The sequence below is a fragment of the Grampus griseus genome (genome assembly GCF_964374135.1).
Source record: "Grampus griseus genome assembly, chromosome: 10".
Lineage (NCBI taxonomy): Eukaryota > Metazoa > Chordata > Mammalia > Artiodactyla > Delphinidae > Grampus > Grampus griseus.
Window position 1 is genome coordinate 101,259,109 of NC_139004.1, and position 16,209 is coordinate 101,275,317.

Consider the following 16,209-nt stretch of genomic DNA (forward strand, 5'->3'; position numbering starts at 1 on the left):
AGGACAGGGAGATGTGGAGTAGAAAGGGGAGAAGCTCTTGGTCCCATTTCTAACCTGAGCTCATCATTTTGATTCTACAAAGTGTATCCGCCAGTCTGTCCACTTCTCACCACCTCCCCCATCATCTCCTTGTTCAAATCTCCATCTTCAGAGAGCCATCACCCAACTCCATCAGCCCCCTAATGTACCCCCCCAACCACCTGGCACCCAGCAAAGAGTCTCCCCACGGTCGCTGTGACCACGGTGTCTCCCTGTGTGAAACCCTTCCTCTCGCTCTGAGAATAAAATGCCAGCAGGTCCCCTGGTGCTTTGCTGACCTCCGTGACCTGCATCCCGACCCCCTCTCCACCCCAGCTCTGCCACCCTCTCCCACCCTCTCACGTGACTACGTCCTTCCCACCTCAGGGCCTTTGGCCCAGCTGGTCTCTCTGCCTGGGTGCTCTCCCATCCTTCCACCCTCAGCTCACACGGCAGCCCCTCACCAGGACCGCCTGTGTAGTGCAGACCATCCATTCTCCAGCTACCCCTCACCTTCCATGTTTTTCTCGTCATCACTTACTACTCCAGGGCACATCCTCTATTTATTTGCTCATTTGTGCCGCCCAGAATTATAGTTCAGCCCTGCAGTTACCTGCCGCTTCTCTTCCCAGCTTCCCCATTGCCTGGCTGTGGACCAGGACCAAACGGCAATGATAATATACCCATCTTGCAGTTGTGGGCAGCTGAGATTACTTACACCCCACGAGGCACCCAGGACGTGCTCCGTAAATCACAGCTATGTTATTCTTGAGTCTCTCCAGCCGGAAGGGCTCAGTGGATGTGGTGCACCCCCAGGTACTGGTGCAGACCCCCGCCCCAGCTCCTTCTGGAGCAGAGGTCAGAGCAGAAGGGCCACAGGGAGAAACTGCTGAGCGATGGTGGGTAACCTGCATACCCCAGCATTATGCAGGCCTCCACCCAGACGCCGCCTTCTCCAGGAGGCCTCCTTTGACCATCTGGCCGAGACAGCCTCCCCTGTAGGTCATGCTGTGCTGTTGTCTTTATAGACTTACCACTTCCAGAAGTGACTTTGCATACTTTTGCAAGGCTGTGTGTGTCTGCCATCGGTCCCTGGCTGTGGGGAAGTCCATGGAGCCCGGACCTGTCAGTCGTCTTCTCTCTGTGACCCCCAGCACCTGGCCCATGGCCTGGCACACAGTAGATGCTCAGGAAACACGTGGAGAGATGCTCGCCCTCCTGGCAGGCCAGCTCCTCTCTACCCTACAGGCCCAGCTGCTCTGAGCCCTCCAGGGTCTTGTTAGTCTTGTGGCCCCAGGTCTGGGTGCACCGCACACATGGGAAGCACTCTGTTCTCTTTGTTGAGTGAATGCTTTCCATTTCTGACCCAAAATACAAGACTGATCATTCATTCCTGCATGTGAGCATTTTGATCCATGTTAGGCCAGCGTTCTGTTAGCTCTCCTCCCACGTTTGCGTTGGCTTCAAATGGGATCAAATGTTGAGTAGGTCAAGGCCTAGGGGAGATCCCCCCTCCATGGCGTGACTCAAGAGGACCTGTTCCCTCTGTTCAGCGGACTGGTTTCTGTCCCTCCCCACCCCCACCCGCTGCTCTGGGGTAAAAAGGAGGGCTCCCTGGGTGATAAATTTGGGAACTCAGCATGCTATACTCCCTGCTTGAGAGAGAGCCAGTGTATTAAAGGCTCTGAAAAGTCCTGCAGACAAGAGAGCAGCTTGAGGAGGCTTCCCTGGAGGTCCACACTCCTCTGACCTCAGACTCACTGGCCATCTGGTGGAGCTGCTCTTCCAAGGCACCCACACCAGGAAGCACTGCTCTGGAGACCCTCACAGATTGGCCATGCTCGTACTGTGGCTTTTGGACTAACCAGGAATCCACCCAAAGTACATTCACCCACCACCAAGTCCGACCTCCTTCCGGAAGGGCACAGCGGAGGGGTGTGCACAACAAGGGCACATGTTCCAGTATCTGATATGGACGTGGACGATGAGATCTATACAAGTCAGCGTCACTCTGCAAAGTCCCTGAAATCAGCCACAAAATTCAGAATACGTAGTTTTCTATACAAGTAGGAAGACATTCACGTGTGTGTATAACGTATATACGGTAATGCACCCCATCCAAGGTATTCATACGCTATTTTTTTTAGTTCAATTTTTTTTTTTTTTTTAAGATTCCACATATACATGAGATCGTACAGTATTTGTCTTTCTGTGTCTGGCTTATCTCACTTAGCATAATGCCCTCAAGTTCCATCCATGTTGTCACAAATGACAGGATTTCCTTCTTTTCTATGGGTGAATAATATTCCATTGTGTGTATATACATATCTATACACATATGCGTGTGTGTGTGTGTGTGTGTGTGTGTGTGTGTGTGTGTGTATCACATCTTCTTTCTCCATTCATCTGTCGATGGGCTCAGGTTGTTTCCATGTCCTGGCTATTGTGAATAGTGCTGTGGTGAACATGAGGATGCGAATACGTTTTTGAGTTAGCATTTTCATTTTCTCTGGCTAAATACCCAGAAGTAGAATTGCTGTATGCTAATTCTATTTTTAATTTTTTGAGGACTCTCCATATTCTTTTTCCATAAAGGCTGCACCGACTTACATTCCCACACATACAGTACGTTAAATTTACTTTTCCCCGGGTGCATTTGGTTGAATTCATGTAAGTTAAGTGCTCATGGGACACCCCCCTGCCACCCACAGTATGTCCACCCATTCATTCACTCATTCGTTGGTCCCACAGATGTTTACTAGAATCTTCAGCGTGGTAAGTGGCTGATGAATCGGCCACAGGGTCTGCTCTCGGGGCGCTCACCGTCTGTTGGGGACAGACAGCAGAGTCGGGGCTGGTAGAAGAGCAGAGGGCACGGGTGGCACTGGACTGGAGCGTGGAAGGCTGCCTACAGGGTCACCTAAAATGGGCCGCCACAGCCCAGGAGAGGAAGGGTGTGGTGGGGATGGGCAGCCGCAGCAGGCTTGCAGGTGTGACCCAGCCAGAGCCGGGTCTCTAGAGTGATCTGGGCACTGGCTCCAGGCTGGGGGGCAGGGAGGGCAGAAAGAGGCTGGAGAGAGTAGTGGAGACAAATCCATCCCACAGGGTTTGCCTGGGAGGGGAGCTGTCCGAAGAATCTCTCTCCCTTGTCTCTGGGGAGAGACAGGATGTGGGAAGATGATCAAATTCTTAGCACATATAGAAATTTGCTATGAGTCTAGCATTATTATCAACAAAGAAATGGTGATTTCCTGATGTGTGCTCCTGGGGACGGCTGCATTCTTTTTCACATACTCACGACCTCCTGTTTGGTACTCCCCTGTGGAATTTTTCCAGGGAAGGGCACAGATGACCTAGGATTCAGGCCCTAGGGGCCACCCTCTTCTGTCTACCAACCGGGGAACTTGGATGCATTTCTGGGCTTCCGCTCCTGTCCCGTTTCACCGCTTCTCCTCCCGAGTGGTCGCTTCAGCAGCTCGCCCCTCTCCCTTGGGTGACCGGCTGGGCCCAGGATCCCAGGTCTGAGAATCCGTATGCCTCGCACAGTGGCTCCGTCTTTTTGTCTGTCTCGGGCAGGGTGGGTGGATGGAGCACATGTCTGGTGAGCTGATGACTGCTTGGAGGGATGATTTGAAGACCTTTCCGGTGAGAGACACAGAAGTGAGGGGCAGGCCAGCTCCACTTTCTCTCTGCCATTTCTTAACAATAACGCCATCTTGCCGGAGCAAAAGACCTATTCTTTCCCTATTCTTGCTTAGAACGCAGCTAACAAAGGACTTTTTGTCTCGCGTGCATTTTTTTTTTTTTTGCAAGCCTCAGTTCATCCTGGGTTTTAGCTCTCCTGACACCATTCTTTGAGATGAGTCTTTTGTTAGAACATTCTCTTGCCAGCTTTCTTATGGTTGACACACACTCCCACGCCTTTACATGCACAGTCATTCATTCATTCAACTGTCGAGGCTTCGCAGATGAATAATCCGGGTCCTCACAGCCTTGTGGGGAGAGACTGATCTTTCAATTTAACACAGAGTAAGGATGGCAAAGGTGCTGAGCCGAAAGCCGAGGAGGGGATGTCAGGAAGGCCCTCGGACAGGGGACCCTGAGCAGTGTCTTGATGGAGACAGTTAACCAGTGCCACGCCTAGTAAGAGCTGCTGCGCACTGGTCCCTTCCAGGTGTGGTCTTGGCTTGTTTCGCCTTCCTAATGACTTTAGGAGGCAGGTGCTTTATTATTCCCATTTTACAAAGGAGGAAACCGAGGCCTTGAGAGGTCAGGCAACCCCCCGATCCTTCCCCCCGGGAAGTGGAGCCAGGCTGCCAGCCTGGCTTGATCGGCCCCCAGGGCCCTGCTCGGAAACCACTGAGCTACGTGGCCTTTTCACCAAGCCCGTGGGAGAGGAAGGGCATTTACCGACTGAGGGAGCCGCGTGTGGAAAGGCTTGGGGGCAGGACGGCTTGGAGGAAGGAAGGAATGCCCTGAGCACTTCTTTTGTAAAAATTTTTTATTAAATCAGAAAAAGAAAGATACAGTTTACATGATATCAGTCAATCATGGCTACTTTGACTTACATTTTAATACACTCATGGTCCTATTTACTCCTCTGTACAAGTATTAAAAAAAACTCAGGTATTTGAATAATCTTCTGTAAGTTGGTTGTTGACCCTTGGCGGGTGGCAGCAGTGCGGTCTGGCCTTCCTTGCTGGGAAGAGATGCTTGGATAGAACGGAGGTGGGAGAGAAGGGCGGGGGCTGGGAGACCAGAGTCCGTCTCTGTGGGCCTGTTACGTCAGCCAGGCCCTGCCCAGACACGTGCCCCCTGCAGCCCCCGTTCTTCTGTCTCTTCATCCAGAGGCCCCCTAGTTCCTCTGCTCGGAGACAGCCAGATGTGGCGTTCTGAGCCCAGAAGGGCTGTGAGTGTCATGCCCTGGGGCTGGCAAAGGCAACCTTTTTCCGTCTGTGTATTTTCCAAATCATCATATATTTCAGCTGGTGTCACTGCAGATTGCTCACCCTCTGACCCATTGGCTTTAAATAGCAAAATAGAAAAAAATACAATGCACTTTGTGGTTTCCAGTAAGATACTGTAAATACACCCAGATAATATTCCGGTGCAAACCATTTGCAGTGGCTGCACAGGGCGGTGGAATGGAATCTTTCAGGCAGGCTTGGACATCAGTTTATTTCCTCTGTACCCGCCGGGGTCGTTATGGAGCTGGAATGTGGGGAGGGCGTCAGCCGGGCTCCCCGGGTTCATCTCAGTGATAACAACGGTCTTTACTAAGCACCTTCTGGGGAACGGGGCCTCTCTGTACACAGAGGTTTCGTTTCGTCTTCAGGGCAGCTTGGCCGTGTCCTCCTGGTGGATCCCATTTCACAGGTGGGGAAGCTGAGGCCGGGAAGCCAGCATCCTTGCTCAGGGTCACCCCGCCCTGAGTAAGGAGCAGGGCGGAGGGACTAATAGGCTCCATCTTACCCAAGTTCTGAGCTGAGGCTGCCTGAACTTCTGCGTGGAAAGTTACCTGGAGATGCAGGTGGATTGAGAGTGAAAGAAGCTGTGGTGGAGGTGAGGGCAGGACTCCACGCTGGGAGCCAGGAGACCCTGGTCCTAATCCCCCAGGTCTCGCTGCTGAGTCATTGATGAGCCTGGGCACGTTTCCCGGCCTCTGTGAACCTCTCTTATTCCAGGATGAACCCACGGGCCTTATGTCTGTGGCTCTGGGAGACTTTTCTCTGGTTCCGGGCACAGAGGGCCCTGTGCTGGGGCAGGATGGTAGGGCTTGCAGGACCTGCCTCTGCCCCAGCAGCCTCACTTCCTCCCACCCCCGTGGGCTTACCTGCTCCCACCACTGCCCAGGCCGGGTCAGGGCCACCGCAGGGTCTGCCCATCAGCCGGGAGCCCCTTCTCCCCTCAGACAGCCTCATGGCTGGCTCCTCCCGGCTCAAAAGTCCCCACCCCAGGTGGTCCCTGCTCCCGTCATCTCCCTGTCCTGCGTCTGCAGAGTCCTCCGCTGCCGCTGAGTGAGTGATGTGTCTTGCTTTCTGCCCCCTCAGAAGCCAAGGCCATGTCTGAATCCCTCCTCTCAGTTTCCCCAGCCCCCAGCACAGTGCCTGGCACATAGTAGGTGCTCAAGCAATATCTGTTGAGTGAAGGAACAGGGCACGTGGCTCGGTCAGGGGGGCCGAGGAGAGGCAAGGTGTGACGGAGGTTCTTCCTCTGCTCGTGCACAGGAGGGAGAGGTAGGTGGTCAAGGCAGGAGGGGGCTAGGTCTGTTCTTGGAGGGGCAATGGTCAGTGATGGGCAGTAAGCCAAGCCCAGTGTCCTCTGCTTACTGGCTCCATGTGGAAGAGTCGGGCAAGAGCCTGGGCCAGGAGTCAGTAGGACTGGGGTGGGTGTCGTAACCTTAAGGCAGGAGACAGGGTCAGACTCTGGAACCAGGCTGACCAGGGTTGAATCCTGGTCAGAGTACACGCCTCTCTGGGCCTCAGTTTCCACATCTGTAAAATGGAGATAAAAATGCTCCACACCTCATAGTGTCGCCAGAGTGAAGCGAATTGATCTGTATTGAGTGCTTAGGAAAGAGACTGGCAAATAGTAAGCATTTTATGACTTTGCTGTTCTTCTTATGAACCGTGTGCCATTGGGACCATCACCTCATTCTGTTTCTGCAGCAATAAGACACACCTTAGAACTGCCCGTGCAGACAGCCAGTAAGAGACAAATAGACAGCTTCGGGAAATTGCCCAACTGGAGGGGCTTCCCCAGGCTGAGGGTGGGGTTGTCCCGGGAGCTCCGAGCGTGGTCAGGGTCGGGGGTGTCCTCCGCAGTGGTTGGAGGCCTGTGACCCCTAGGTTTGCATCCTGGCTCTGCCTCTGTAAGTCACCTCCTCGAGCCTCAATTGCCCACAGATACAGTAAGGAACTGCTGCTTACCTGGGATGGGCGAAGGAGGCATGGACGGATGGAGGTTAAGATGGCCTCTCACGCAAGGAATCTGCGATGGTAAGATTCTGGGATGCTCGTCTACCTTCTTTCTGCCATCAAACCCTGTTCTCAGGAGGCCGTCCTATTTGAATGCGTCCTATAAATTTATTGATGTTTTAACTGGTAACAGTTGAATGGCAGAAATAAAGGCATTTTGATCAGGGTTGCTGCCTTAAGGCAAAGGAATCTCTCTCGACCGTGAGCTTTGCCACGCAGCGAGGAGCTGGAAGGGTGGTTGGAGCAGGGGCTGAGGGAGGACACTGCCAGCTTGGGCCTGGAATCCCAGTTCTGGCTGGTTTCTGGGTTGGCGGCCTCAGTGAATCAGTTTACTTCTCAGAGCCCCGGTTTCCTCATCGGTAACACTGTGGAGAATGGTGGCCACCGAATGGGGCTGTTGGGCAACACCCCCAAGGGTGGGTCTGGCAGGTGCTTAACAAAGCTTACTTTCCTTCTACCTTCTCCCTGCACTGAAAAGCCCCGAAACCCCAGGCCTTGGGCAGACTCTGTCCTGACGCCCTGGGGGAGGTCATGCCGAACGGGTGGAGCCCATCGCTGCTCTGCACCTGCCTGGTCAGAGCCTCTCTGAACCTCAGTCAGCTGGTTTCCCTATAAATAGGTGACCAGAACACTTTCCCAAAGCGCCTAGCACGGAGCCTGGCCAGTAATAAGCACTAAATGAAACTCACCTGGTTTTTGGCCACTGCTTGGAGCGTTCATTCATTCATTCATTTATCTATCCATCTATTCATCTAACAGATATGTACTGAGCACCTCCTACATGTCAGGCCCTGGGGACACGAAGGGCACATGACAAAGCACTGCCTTCAAGGACATTATGCTGTAGGGGCAGCAGGAGTGGTGGCTGTGGTGTGAGAAACAGACGACAAACAAATAAGTCTAAAATGGCAGGAGGGCCGTGGAGAAAACTGAAGCGGGGGAGTTTCTCTCTGTACCTCTCAGGGGGCCTGTAATTCCATCCATTGTAATTATTATAATACTCACTACCGTTTATTCATGCACTGGTCCCAGGGCTCACAGATACCTGGGACCCCCACCCGCTGGGTGCCAGCTGGGTGAGATTCACAGATACGGAAATGGAGGATCAGAGAGGCCCAGTGACTTGCCCAGGGTCACCCAGCTTCTGGCGGGGTGGGGTTGGCAGTGAGGTCTGCTCATTCATTCATCCGTCACACACTATCGTGGGGACTGCAAACAGCGGGAGACAGACAGACACAGGCCCTGCTCCCTCGGGACCCCCCAAGTCTGGCTGGGCAGCCGGAGTCTGGGTCAGCCCCACACACTGGCCTCTGTGTGAGGCTATCGTGTCCTTCAGTGCATCCTGGAGCTCAACGAGGCAAAACGGACTTGGTGGTAATCGTGATCACAGCAGCAGCAGCCAGTGTTTATGGAACATGTACCCCATGCCGGGCGCTGTCCACTCACCAGCCCCTGATGCTGCTAAGCCCATTTCATGGAGGAAGCAACAGAGGCTTAGACAGGTTGACAGGCCTGACGTTAGTTACACGGCCAGCCCACTGCCCAGGGCAGCTTTCCTGGTGGTCAGTGAGGAGGGGGAAGTATGGGGACTGGGCAGTCCTAGTCTAACACTGGTGGGCAAGGCCCAGGTCAAGGTCAATGGCAGGGGTCAGCAGTGACCCTTTAGCATCTGGAAGCGTTGGACTGCAACAGCCAGTACCTGGGTCCCGGGGAGCTCAGAAGCTAAGAATAACGGTCCCTCTGTTTCTCGGGGGCCGTGGGTGCGGAGGTGAGGGCCAGCTTGGTGGGGAGGGAAGGCCATGGCCCAGGATGGACTTCACTCTGGTCTAGGAGTGCACCTTGAACTCAAGGGAGTTGTGTGTGTGCTGGGTGCAGCCGCCCTTCTCCCACCCACCTTGGGATGTGCTGGGGGATCCTGGGTAGGAGCAGAAGCCATCTGCATTGCATGCGCTGCTCAGAGGGCTCAGAGATACCTGGGACCTCCGCCTGCTGCATGGTAGAACCTCACACACTTGTCCCCACCCCCACCCCCAGGGAAGAGCCTGGGGGAAGGGCAAGTCTCAGGTGGCGGGCCAGGCTCCGACCCTTCCTCAATTTGCTGCTCTGTTCTGAGTCTGATAAAGGGGATACAGTTTCCCTTTAGCTGCCGGAGGCTGCCAGTGGGGCCGCTGCGCTTTGCAGTCATTTGCTCCCCGGAGAAAGTTCTTGGTCTGAACAGGGTGTCCAGAGGCCACGACTGCAGCTCAGCGCTGCTGCCCACCAGTTGGGTGGCCTGGGTGAACCAGACTTTTCTCCTGGCCTCAGTTTCTTCAACAAATGAAAACTCCTACTCCATACCTCACAGCCTTCTTATAAGGGACCGTTATTACCATCGTCAATAGAAATCGTAATAAATCTAATATTTGGGGTCACTGTCTCATGCCAGGCCCTTTGCTAAATGCTTTACCTTTGTTAATTCTTTCTAGTTCTCTCGACCTCCCTAATTAAAGTGAGCGGTTGTCATCCTATTTTGTAGAGGAGGAACTGGAGCACAGAGCAGTTAGGTGACTCACCCAAGGTCACACAGCCAGAAAGTGGTGGAACAGAGATTTCCTCCCCCATCTTATTCTCTGTATACTCTGCACCTGATGATTCTTTCTCTGATGTCTGTGAGGGTCTAATCTCGCTGTCGCCTGGTTCCTCCAGTGTATCCTTTTCTCGTGGGTTTGATTCTCAGTAGTGTGAGCTGGTGCCTGGAGACGGAGGCTCAGGCAGAGGAGGAACTGGTCCAAGTCACGGTCAGTCAGTGGCAGAGCTGGGATTGAATCTGGGCGTATGGGCTCCAGCACCCCCGTATTAACAGGGCCGCCGTGGAATGTCAGGGCCAGGCGTCGGCACAGTGAAGCCGTCGGTCCAGCAGGTGGACAGGCCTACGTGTCTGCAGGGTGCGGATGCGGTGGCCAGGGGTCGGCGTGCAGGTTGCTGGCATCCTAGCAGCCTGGGTGAGGGGCTGCGAAGTGAAGGAGGGACGGGTGAGAAGGTCCACCTGAGTCGGGGTGACGGTGTCCTGAGAGACTTCTCCATCCCTGGGGCCTCTTCCTCTAGGGTGCTTCCCTGACCTGCACCCACCCTGGCTCTGAGAGCGAACGCGCTGAGTGCCTACACTAGGCACGGGGTCTGGGTTCATCTCCATCCCAGCAGGAGGTGCCGCTCTGGGACCCAGGGAGGCCGGGAGGTTGGGTGGCAGGGCGTATCTGCACCAGGCCTAAGTGACCGCCCCCCACTCTTGCACCCCAGCTACTCAGGACCCTTCCACCCCACTTAACAGCTCAGCACCGCCCTGCAGGGCCCTTGTAAATTCTTAACATGTGGCTCCCAGCCCCCCAGCAGGGCCATCTCCACCTCCACGTAGCTGGGAAGCCCTGCGGGGAAGTGACACCTCAGCAGCTCCCCAGGCCCCCATTGACCCTTTGCTATCCTGTCCCTCCTGCCTGCCCACGAGCAGTCCCTCTCCCCTCCCGCAGCCCTTGTCCCCTGTGTCAGTCGGAGTCCCGAGGATGCAGGTCCCAGCCTTCTCTGGAGATCCTCACAGTCGAGTGAGGGGGCCACGGGGGTCCAGACCTCTAGACAGCAGGTGACACAGCAGCGATAGCAAGGCCACGAGCACAGGAGCTGCTGTGTCAGGCAGGTGCCACAAGCCAGGCAGGGCGCTGAGAGCTTCACATGGACAAACTCTACTCTCTTATCATCCCCGTGAGAAAGGGACTATTGCTGTGTCCCCACTTTCCAGCGACGAGACTGAGACACAGGGAGGGGGTGGTGGCGGCTGAAGGTGGCAGAGCTACAGACCGATGTTCTGGGGTTTCAGCCTAGGCCTCTGGCTCCAGAGCCTAGGTGCACTGTGGTGGTCAGAGTGCTGCGTTACAGTTTGTCACCAGGTGCCACGAGTGCTGTGCGTGTGTGCAGCGGGCATGGCCACATCAGCCTGGGGGGAGTGGGTGGCCATCCACAGAGGAATCCCTCTTCTGGTCTCCAGCCTCTCTCCTCCGCTGCCCCGTCAACTCCCCAAGGGCGTTCAGTGACTGGGCATTCAACGGGGATGTGCGTGATGGGGGTGCCTGGGACGGAGCTTTCTCGGAGTGAGGAACGGGCGCTCAGTCAGTCTCTGTGGTGCCCCGACAGTGAGCTCAGCCTCCCTTCCCATCCCAGGACGCCCTGGACCTGAGCCCAGCCTTTCCACTCTTGTCCCCGCAGGGAGCCGGGAGGCCGCCTTCACCTACGCCATCATCGCAGCCGGCGTGGCCCACGCCATCACTGCTGCCTGCACCCAGGGCAACCTGAGCGACTGTGGCTGCGACAAGGAGAAGCAAGGCCAGTACCACCGGGACGAGGGCTGGAAGTGGGGTGGCTGCTCTGCCGACATCCGCTACGGCATCGGCTTCGCCAAGGTCTTTGTGGATGCCCGGGAGATCAAGCAGAATGCCCGGACTCTCATGAACTTACACAATAACGAGGCAGGCCGAAAGGTAGGCAGCTAGGGAGGGGAGCCGGGCGGCTCTTGCAGAGATGCTGCAAAATGGCTTATTCATAACAACTGGTGTTGGGTGTCTGGCGATGGGCCACAGGGCTCTGCCCGTAGCCTCATTCTGCTTGCATCTGTTGTCGATTTGCTGCTGGTCAGGATTTCTGTGTGGCATGACACTTGTCAGTTACTGACAAGGTTGAATAATCGAATCTCTGTTTAAACATTGGATGTAACTCAGCAAGATGGAAAGAGGGACGGATGTGAACTGTCATCCTCGGGACCACAAAATCAGCTGTACAAAACTCTGATTGTGGGGAGGAGTTGAGGTGAGTGCAGTAGGAGTCATTGCTGTAGGGCAGATGCCAGGGTTGGTGACGTATCCTTGGTCACCTTAACCAAGATCTGGAGCTCAAAATAATGGAGGTGACCATTCCCTCTTCACCGCCTCCTCAGATCCTCCTAGATTCTGGGCTCAGCTTGGAAGAGAGTCCAGGCTGTGCCAGGATGTTTCTAATGGAGGTGGCTGGCTTACAAAGGGGATGGGCACCCTATCCCGTGAGGCAAGGGAGCAGACAGGTTTGCCGGCAGAGTACAGTGAGGGCCTATGGGGTGGGGCTGTCACAGGAGGGTGGATCCTGCCTGTGTGAGGACCCGCAGGCCCCGGAGGTACTGGGCAAGGAGGGGCTCTGATGGGCCAGGCCAGACAGGGAGGGAGGGCTCCATGCCGCCGGGGTGGAGGACGGACCACTGCAGTGACAGGGTGTGTGTGGGCACCACTGGGGGGGCCAGGCAGGAGCAGCGGTGAAGAGAATGGAGGAAACCGTGCCCAGGGCTGTAGAGACCAAGGAACACAGGCCCCATCCGTGGGGCCCCCAGCTTGGCTCCAGCCCGTGGAGGCTGTGCGGGAATGCCGGCCCAGGGTGGCCTCATCCTCTGGTTTTAGACCCAGATTTTCATGCACAAGCACTTAGTTTTTTAGGCGTTGGCATTTAAAATTGGTCGTCACCAGTGACTCTTAAAAAATGTAGAAAAAGGAAAAAAGAAAGAGGATTGCTATAGGAGCTCAAACACACACATGCTGGCTAAGGGTGGGCCTCGAGCTGCCCATTTGGGTGCCAGCTGACCTGGTTTGGCTAGAACATGTCCGTGGGCCAGCAGTCCTCTCGCTCAGTCCTGTGCATGAAACAGGACAAGCTGAGTTCCCTGTGCTTCTCACAGCGTCCCTGTGAACGGTGGCCTCATTATCCCATTTTGCAGGTGACGAGATGGAGGAACAGGGGGATTGTCACGTGCTAATCGGGAGCAAAGCCAGGATGTGAAGCCTGGCGTCTGGTTCTCGGGTTGGTGTCCTTTGCATAGTGCGGGCTGGCGGTGGGCTGCCTGGGTTCAGATCCGAGCTCTGTTGCTCGCTTCTTCCTGGGAAGGAAGCAGAGATGGCAGGAGTGTCCTCGTGGGGAGAAGGCGGGAGAGCCCTTCCCCAGGGCTGGCACACAGCTGGTCCTCAGCACGGGGTGGGTGTGACCCCAGACCGAGGGAGGGAGCTGTCTGGTAAGTGGTGTTGGGGGGTGGCTTGCCCACCCGTGTACAGACGAACGGGAGGCACCAGGAGCCCTTCCTCCTGCCTTGGGATTCCCTCCCTCCCTCCCTCCCTCCCTCCTCTGCAGTCTCCGGGCACATCTGGTGTGTCAGAGCCTCCCAGGCGGCCATGGTGAGTCACGCAGCAGGCTGCTCACCTGGTCTGTCCTAGGATGATGGCCGGCGTAGATTGCAAGGCCCTGCCGGCCCTGCCCTGTGCTGGAAGCTCCTGCTCAGGGCGGCACATTCCTCCAGGGTTCTCAGCTCTTCATCCCTCCCGATTTCTACGGTCAGATCACTTCCTAGGGCTGAGGTCATAGGTCATGGGGTCCCTCCTGGCCTTGAAGCTCTCATCCCTGGGAGTGGACAGGAGAGGGACAAGTGGCTTCCGTCTCCCCCTGTTTCCTCCTGTGTGGCTACCTGGTCCAGCCACAGTGAGAATGAGGGGAGAGAGCGCTCAGCTGGGGGAAGGAAGGTCCCACGCACATCAGGCGGAAGAGGGTTTCTTTTTTGGATTTCCTTCCCATTTAGGTCACCTCAGAGCACTGAGTAGAGTTCCCTGTGCTATACAGCAGGTTCTCATTAGTTATCTGTTTCATACATGGTAGTGTATATATGTCAATCCTAATCTCCCAGTTCATCCCACCCCCTTCCCCCCTTGGGGTCCATACATTTGTTCTCTACATCTGTGTGTCTATTTCCGCTTTGTGAATAAGTTCATCTGTACCATTTTTCTAGATTCCGCGTATAAGCGATATTATATGATATTTGTTTTTCTCTTTCTGACTTACTTCACTCTGTTTGACAGTCTCTAGGTCCATCCACGTCTCTGCAGATGACCCAATTTCATTCCTTTTTATGGCTGAGTAATATTCCATTGTATATATGTACCGCATCTTCTTTATCCATTCGTCTCTTGATGGACATTTAGGTTGCTTCCATGTCCTGGCTATTGTAAATAGTGCTGCAGTGAACATTGGGGTGCATGTGTCTTTTTGAATTATGGTTTTCTCCGGGTATATGCCCAAGAGTGGCCTTGCTGGGTCATATGGTAGTTCTATTTATTTATTTTATTTTATTTTATTTTTGGCTGTGTTGGGTCTTCGTTGCTGCGCGCGGGCTTTCTCTAGTTGCGGTGACCAGGGGCTACTCTTTGTTGCAGTGCACGGGCTTCTCACTGTGGTGGCTTCTCTTGTTGTGGAACATGGGCTCTAGCTATCTGGGCTTCAGTAGCTGTGGCCCTCAGGCTCAGTAGCTGTGGCTGGTGGGCTCTAAAGCGCAGGCTCAGTAGTTGTGGTGCATGGGCTTCGTTGCTCCGCGGCATGTGGGCTCTTCCTGGACCAGGGCTTGAACCCGTGTCCCCTGCATTGGCAGGCGGATCCTCAACAGCTGCACCACCAAGGAAGCCCTGGTAGTTCTTTTTTTTTTTTTTTTTTAAGGACCTTCCATACTGTTCTCCATAGTGGCTGTACCGATTTACATTCCCACCAACAGTAGGAGGGTTCCCTTCTCTCCACATGGGAGAGGGTTTCCTGAGCCACCAGCGCCAGCAGGCTTGAGGCTGTGCTTGCTGTTCAGGGCAGCTCTGGGGTGATGCAGATGATGGGACCATCATATGTTGTAAGGTCAACCTCAGGGGCCTTTTTGGAGTAGGTGGACCCCACCTACTCCAAGGTTTGGCTTGGCAGAGAAGAGAGGTAGGGGCAACCCAGGTAGTGGCCAAAGGCCCAGAGGAGGGGCTTGGGGCCAGTCCAGGGGCCCAGACTGGCTGGTCTGTGAGCCCCTGAAGGGGTGGCTGCAGCCAGAGGGCTGCAAGGTCACCTTCCAGGCCAGGGAGTGAGAGCTGTGAGTTTTCCCCTCAGGGCTGCCCTGTCCTTACGGCTTGAGTTCCAGCTCCGATATCCCCTCTTCAGAGAGACTTCCTTCTCAACACCTTCCTAGCCTTTCCCCTCCCCAGATCATAAGCTTGTTAAGGACAGAGACCTCATGCATCACATTCACAGCTGCACCCCAGGGCCTGGTGTATAGAGGCGCTCTACGTACGTGCGGAGTGAATGGTTGAGTCCCCTACGGTCACTGGGGAGCCACTGATGGTTCTGGAGCAGCGGGTCAGAAGTCTCAGAGACTGACTCCAGGGCAGCAGAGCGAGGCCTTGGGCGGTGTCAGGAACGGGGTGTGGGCATCCTTGGTGGGGTGCGCAGGTTGGGCCTCACTTGACACTTCTGAGCAGGAATGGTTTTCCCAGCTCAGGGTGCCCCCTGCACTCCCACCATCCCCTGCTGCCTAGCTCCACTCTGGTTCAGGAGGACGCTTGAGGGTCACCTCCTGGAAGGGCAGTTCAGCCAGGCACTATATGTTTTCCAGAGCCAAGAGGTAGAATTTGGGACTCCCCAGTGGACACAGGAAAGGCCTGATTAACCACCAGTCCAGCCCCTTTGTGGTTTGGGGGTGCAAACAGAGGCCCAGAAAGGATCCCGACTGGCCCTCAGCTATGCAAGGCAGTGGCCACACCCCTTGGCCAGGGCACGGCAGGAAGGTGGTCTCCCAGCCTAGCCCCTCGCTCCCAGACGTGGGGCACCCCAAGGGCCCAGACACAGATCCGAGCGGCCAGGAGCAGGGCAGCCGCCTAGCCTGGGGAAGGTAAGGCTCAGTGTGTATCATCTCTGGGTTCCATCCCTTCTGGGGGCCTCAGTTTCCTCATCTGTCAAATGGCACTATGATCCTTGGTCTGTTCTGGATCCCAGGTGCTAGTCAGGGCCAGGCGAGGGCACACACTGGAGGCCCCCAGGATCCTGCGGCCTGCCATTTATTCAAAGGCACGGGACCCCATTCCAGAAACTCTGCCCACAACAGGCTTCCGTGGGCCCCATGCACAGTGGAGCTGGAACCGGCAGGAGAGGGGCCAGCCCGCAGCCGCCCCTGGCTGAGCGTCTCGGGAAGGATCACAGATGTGTTTATCACTGGCTCCCTCCTCCTGCTGTGAGAAGACAAGACTCAACCTGACCACAGGCTCTGGGGCTTGTTGGCAGCTGGCGCGAGAGAAAAGGGGGAGGGGGAGGTGGGGAAGGGGTGCGTGTCCCAGAGCCGAGGTGGTGGCCCGCTGAGTGAGCCGAGGTGGTGGCCCGCTGAGTGAGC

At 55.5% G+C, this 16,209-nt stretch overlaps 1 protein-coding gene across 2 annotated transcripts in view; it reads left to right on the top strand.

Annotated features, from left to right (window-relative positions):
* WNT7A (Wnt family member 7A) overlaps positions 1–16,209 on the top strand; it is a gene marked incomplete at its 3' end in the record, with an annotated part of 65,411 nt that overhangs the window by 11,117 nt on the left and 38,085 nt on the right. The window contains exon 3 of one of the 2 annotated variants that reach the window (XM_082664013.1): positions 11,229–11,500. In XM_082664013.1, the coding sequence (XP_082520139.1) occupies positions 11,229–11,500 (272 nt within the window). The remainder of the gene's footprint in view (positions 1–11,228; positions 11,501–16,209) is intronic. The other variant, XM_082664014.1, reaches the window with a different exon arrangement.